This window comes from Drosophila gunungcola, unplaced genomic scaffold (assembly GCF_025200985.1).
Source record: "Drosophila gunungcola strain Sukarami unplaced genomic scaffold, Dgunungcola_SK_2 000053F, whole genome shotgun sequence".
NCBI lineage: Eukaryota > Metazoa > Arthropoda > Insecta > Diptera > Drosophilidae > Drosophila > Drosophila gunungcola.
Window position 1 is genome coordinate 134,124 of NW_026453217.1, and position 6,496 is coordinate 140,619.

General features: G+C 35.9%; 1 protein-coding gene across 1 annotated transcript; it reads right to left on the bottom strand.

The window, feature by feature from the left end:
• Window positions 1–4,452: 4,452 nt before the first annotated feature.
• Window positions 4,453–5,181, bottom strand: LOC128264039 (transcription elongation factor 1 homolog). The gene is made up of 2 exons (XM_052999338.1): window positions 4,967–5,181; window positions 4,453–4,795 (listed from the first exon to the last, which is right to left on the bottom strand). Exons 1-2 carry the CDS (start codon window positions 5,080–5,082, stop codon window positions 4,663–4,665), a joined length of 249 nt encoding a protein of 82 aa, XP_052855298.1. The 5' UTR covers window positions 5,083–5,181; the 3' UTR covers window positions 4,453–4,662.
• Window positions 5,182–6,496: the final 1,315 nt, after the last annotated feature.

Here is a 6,496-nt window from a genome sequence, read left to right on the forward strand (position 1 = left end):
GAGCTCGCTTGTAGTTTTTGAGCTGTTGTCCATGCGGGAGGTGGTATGTTCGTGTACAATAGCCACTTTAAGTGTGCTATTCTTTTCTGTACTTTGTTTTTCAATCCTGCCCGTCCCATCACACTCTACTCACTTTCTGTTAAGTTCCATTATTGTGTTGATTAATTCCTTTAGTTTTTGTTCATATCCATAATAGTCCTTAGTTTTTTAGGTTTTTTTTTTTACTTTTATGTAATTTGGGTGGTAAAGTTTTTAGGTACGCTCACTGCACGGTCGCAATAAAGTATCTTCGTTTTAGACCAATTAAACATCAAGTTTAAGTTAAGTTTTATCTTTATTTTGTAGGAGCAGCAATTGTGCCGCTCCAACGTTTATATGTTTCTATTCTTACCTTATTCTTTTAATTCTAAGTAAGGCTAAGTCTCGTCGCTGCGCTGCCCACAGAAGGCGGCAGAGAGACGGCTTGTATATGCTTAGGTATATAGGCTATGCTCTCTTAAGCGGGAGCGCGAGGTATATGGACATGTGGTCCGTTCGTGTTACAATTATGCTGAAGCTTGCACCTTCGGTGTGTAGTCCAAAGCATAGCGATCGTTTTATATTTCAGCCAATTGGGTTTATGACCGGGACATTTTGACTGTAACACTTTGTTGCAGTGTGTACCCTTTAAGTACTCTTGGTACTGTCGGTATACAATATGTGCACATACTACTATTTAAAAGAAAACATTGACATGAAATTAGTTTTAAAGAAAAATACCACATTTGAAAACATATTAGAGGGACATTTGACTGGGGCGGAAAATATATTGATATAAGGGACACAACTGGTTTCATATTTAAGATGTTTGGTTCGAACTTTTTTTGTTGGAACACAAAATGACAAAGTTGGTTTGCAGCTTCTTCGACTGAAGTAGAGTACATTGCCTTGTTTGAAGCCGGAATAGTGTAAATATAAAGTTGGAAAGACCTATAACAATGTATGAAGACAACCAAGGCTGTATCAGTATAGCAAATAATCCCTCATAAAAACCAAACATATTGAAATTAAAGTATTATGCAAGAGAGCAAGAAGAGAATAGCGTTATTTGCATTGAGTATATATCCACAGATACTCAACTTGCAGAAATTTTTTACCAAACCGTTTCCAAACAAAGTTTAACAACATCAGCATACATTTGTATTCGAGAATGTGTTATGACAGAAGGAAGATCATTGATAAAAAAAACAAAAAATGGCCCTATTGACGACCTTGAGGTACTCCAGATGTTACATAACCATATTGGAAACAGCGTTTTTAAAAGTAACCCTCATAGTTCTTCCATTCAAATAGCTTAAAAGTTAATAGATTATTCGGAAACCCAAGATAATCTAATCTAAATAAAAGAATAAAAGGATAACAAACCCAAAAGCCTTACTAAAATTTGTATATATAACATCTGTCAGCATTTAATTATTAAATATTTTAAATACAAGTGATGTTAATTCAGGTAGATTCGTAATAGTTGACCTTTGCTTAACAAAACTATGTTTATAAGGTGATTTTAGCGTGAAAAACAAATGTTGCAAACTAGAAGTAATAAATCACACAAATGGATGAGGTATTGCAGACTATTTAGAAATATCCTACTTTCCTACGTTATTATGGAGAGGAATAATACAAGAAGCTGGACACAACGACAGGCCTCAGGGGATCTCCGCTTCGTGTGCTTTCGGCTTTTTGCTCTCTCATTCTTAGTATTTTTTTAAAATATATCATATCATATTTTGTTTTTGTTTAGAAATTCAAATCATTGGTAGCAAAAAAATGTTGTGCATATATGTATGTATTCGAATTAATAGAAATCGGTCTACCGAGATGGGAACAGGATATTGTAGTCGTTGTCCATTAAAACACCGACTGTGGTTGAGAAAACTTCAAACGAAATCAGCTTATGTTGTTGTTTTGCGAGCGGATGGTGCCTGCATACCCTACCGACGATCGCTTATGTTTAATGAACGACCAATTCAAGCGCATGGCAACCTTCTTCGAAATGCGCCTCTCTGCGCGAGCATAAAAATGAGAATAAGAATGAGAGAGCAAAAAAACCATAAGCACACGAAGCGCCGGGACCTGCTGCTGAGAACCCCTGGAAGCTGTTGCAAGGATTGCAAACAAGTGAGTCAGTGGGAGAGCACCAATATATATCTGGGAGACTAAAAAACACCCATCAAATGATCCCAGTCAGAAAATAGAGTAGAGTAGAGAAAGAAAAAATAAATTTTTCCGCTGGAGAAACTGTTTGTCGATCTGAGGCTTTAAGCTGTAGTCTTCCCAAACGTTGTTTGTTAAAATAAAATTAGAACTAAAGTATACTTAAAAGTATTTTTTGGTAAAAATCATGGTAACAATATTGGTGTACTTTTACTATATTTCAAACCAAAACTTCTGATGTCAAACAAAAACACCTTATAAATAATATTTAGTTTACGATCGCACCTGCAACACAAAAACTTCTGATATCAAATTTTGTGACGATAAATGAATAAATATTTAAGCAAATAATAGACGGATTCCATTGGCGCATTAAAACGCATTGAGCCTAATGCGCATTTATTTACACAGGGAATCCCATAAGGCCAAATGCTGCTTTTAAAATAAATGAGATAAATTAATGCAATAAAAAATCATTCGACCCGCACGTTTTTAAAAAAAGTACCGGAAAATACCGATACTTAACGTGCCACTAACACAGCTGTTTTCTATACGCAAGGTTGGCGCAATTTTTGATTTTTTTCGAGTATAAAATCTATTTTGTATAAAAATTACTGAAAACAAAAGCGCACGCTGCAAATTCTGCACGCAGTACCACGCTGCAAATTCTGCTCGCAGTACCACATTACTGCTGGATCTCTGGTAGGAAATAACTCCAACATATACGGGAATCCTAGATCTTTTTAGAAACTGTGGTGGTATCCATTGCATTTCCGTCAAACACCACCTTCAGCTTCTCTCCCTTGTCGTACAAGTTGGCAAATGCATCGGTCGCATTATGGATGTCCTGCTGAGCATTAAAGAGTTGATTAAACTACTCATATTCATTATTTTTAATTAATTGCTTTTGAATTTGCCAAAAACAAACCCAGATCAGCTGTTCGTGCCACTCATATGTCGGAGTAGCATTAGCTAAATGTAATTTATCATATAATGTAGAGCTGTAAAAACCTCGATAGTGCCCCCACTCGATATTTTCGATAGTGATACTCTCAAACAATCGATATCGATACTATCGACCTAAAAACATTGTTTTAAATGCTTTATTGTTATAATAGTTCTTTTTTCTACAGTTTCAATTTGTTGAAAATACTATTATTATGATTTCTAACGAAACAAAACAATGAAATCCGTTATTTTGAAACTTAAGGAATGTAATAGCCTGATTCCATTGGCGCATTATAACGCATTTAGCCTAATGCGCATTTATTTACACAGGGAATCCCATAAGGCTAAATGCCGCATTTAAAATAAATGCGATTTTTAAATGCGATTAAAAACCATTCGCCCCGAACATTTTTAGAAAAAATACCGGAAAATACCGATGTTGAACGATATTTTGTTCGTGCCACCACTACAACAGCCGTTTTCTATATGCAAGGTTGGCGCAATTTTTGATGACTTTTGAATATAAAATCTAATTTGTATAAAAATGACTGAAAACTAAAGCGCACGCTGCAAATTCTGCTCGAAGTACCACAATGCATTACTGCTGGATCTCTGGCATAAAATAACTCCCACATATGCGGGGATCCTAGCCCTTTTTGGAAACTGTGGTGGTCTCCATTGCAAACCCGTCATAACAACGCAATCAGCTTCTCTTCCTTGTCGTCCAAGTTGGCAAATGCCTCGGTCGCATTATAGATGTCCTGCTGAGCATTACAGAGTTAAGTAAACTCACTCATGTTCATTAATTTTGATTAATAATTTCTTTTGGATTTGCCAAAATGCAAAAGTAAACAAACCCAGATCAGCTGCTCATGCCACTCACATGTCGGAGTAGCATTAGCTAAATGCTAATGCGCCAATGGAATCAGGCACATTTAAAAAGTCCACTAATGCGGCAATGGAATCAGGCTATAAGTCAAAGAATAAAAATAAATTTAGTTCAGTAGTTTGAAAAGTAAAGCAACATAACATACGGTAAAAAAAAATTAGTATAGTCCAGCAGCCATCAATTTTTGTCTAGCATTAACATGTTTAAATGGCTCTCTGTTTAAGAAGGCTCTTCTGTCTGAATTTATTTGTCCGGCTCTGCTAAACATCCGATCAGAATCCGTTGAGAATGCACCAGCCTTGGTTGTTTCACTCGATGTGTCGATGGTGGTGGAAATAATCGATGGCGACCCGCAGCACAGCCGCCATCTCTAATTTAAAGTAGGTAGTTTTTTTTTATAAATTTATAAAATTTTTGTGAACTTTATAAATAGTTAAAAATGCTGGGAAACATTATTTATTTTACATAAATATTTTCATGTGTTAAACAAAATAAGTTAAGCTGTTTATGTCTATTATCATGTAAATTTGTATTTTGTCTATTTAAAGTATGTTTGTTATTATGACTATTATAAAACTAACAGTAATTCATCGGTTTTAATTGTACGTTTACTGGACATACATAAACTCTATTTAATTTGCTGTTTCACAAGCGTCCACCCAGTCATTGTAAACATCAATCGGCTCTGAAAGAAAGTTGATTCCAGTCTGAAAGTCTTCCAAACACACTCTACAAGTTATTTTGGCAGTGTTTCTGCCTTTATCCCTGAAATAATTAATACAAAATATATTAATTAAAGATTAGACACAATAATTTTTATAGGATTGGCTTGGCATTAGTTAAAATCGATTTAAAAACGTTTAAATATATTATTATTATATATAGGGGATGCCAAAGTTGCTTAAAATTTAAATCAGAACATGCTCGAAGCTATACATTTTAACTTCACACGACTTTTCATGGTTGCAGAATGGACAATTAAATTGTTGGTCAAGTGGTTCAATGTTTTTTCTTTTCGGCGGAGGCTTTCTTTTAGACTTTCTTCTTCCCATTTTATTTTTGTCAAGTCCTAGTATCTTTTGAAGTCCAACAATGTAAATATATTTAAAACTTGTCTCAAAAACTACTTGATTCCCGTCAAGATAACAATAAAATTTGTATGTCAAAGCCATAGGAATCGGTGCTCATTATACCCTATTTCCAATGGAACAGATCTAGGCATTTAGAAAGTAGTTTATAGCCTAAGTACACTTAAGCGCTTTTCTCATCGTTATCGGAATGAACGCAATAAAAAACACAACTGCCGGGTACGTTTAGCAGGCTCCAGTATATTGTGTTAGAGGAAAATGCTTGTCATTTGTTTTGATAGATACATGAAAAGTAAGAAAATTTTGGAATATTAAGATATTGGAACCGAGCACGACTTAGACTCACTTTTTCGCCGTCTCTATGTGGCTGTGCGTGTGCCAAATCTAAGTAAAAAATCTGTGTTTGGCCTCAAACATAAGAGCGCCGTAAACAGCCTCAGACTGCTTTGCGACCTTAATGGCTGATAGCCTGATTCCATTGCCGCATTAGTGGACTTTTTAAATGTGCCTGATTCCATTGGCGCATTAGCATTTAGCTAATGCTACTCCGACATGTGAGTGGCACGAGCAGCTGATCTGGGTTTGTTTACTATTGCATTTTGGCAAACCCAAAAGAAATTAATTAAAATTAATGAACATGAGTGAGTTTACAAAACTCTGTAATGCTCAGCAGGACATCTATAATGCGACCAGGGCATTTGCCAACTTGGACGACAAGGAAGAGAAGCTGATTGCGTTGTTATGACGGGTTTGCAATGGAGACCACCACAGTTTCCAAAAAGGGCTAGGATCCCCGCATATGTGGGAGTTATTTTATGCCAGAGATCCAGCAGTAATGCATTGTGGTACTTCGAGCAGAATTTGCAGCGTGCGCTTTAGTTTTCAGTCATTTTTATACAAAATAGATTTTGTATTCAAAAGACATCAAAAATTGCGCCAACCTTGCATATAGAAAACAGCTGTTGTAGTGGTGGCACGAACAAAATATCGTTCAACATCGGTATTTTCCGGTATTTTTTCTAAAAATGTTCGGGGCGAATGGTTTTTAATCGCATTTAAAAATCGCATTTATTTTAAATGCGGCATTTAGCCTTATGGGATTCCCTGTGTAAATAAATGCGCATTAGGCTAAATGCGTTTTAAAGCGCCAATGGAATCAGGCTATTAGTCCCACAGAGAACCTTCCACCATCTCTTTGAAAGATGCTCCGTTAGGTTTTGCCGTGCCAAAAATTTTCCCGGTTATTCCTTGACTGTGGAGTTTACGTTCCTAACCTCTTGTTTCTTGCCGATATTTAGCCGTTGTTTTTTCGGTGCAACTCTAAAATCTTGGTGGTAGAAGCAGGAAATAGAGTTAAAGACCCCCTTCAAATAACACT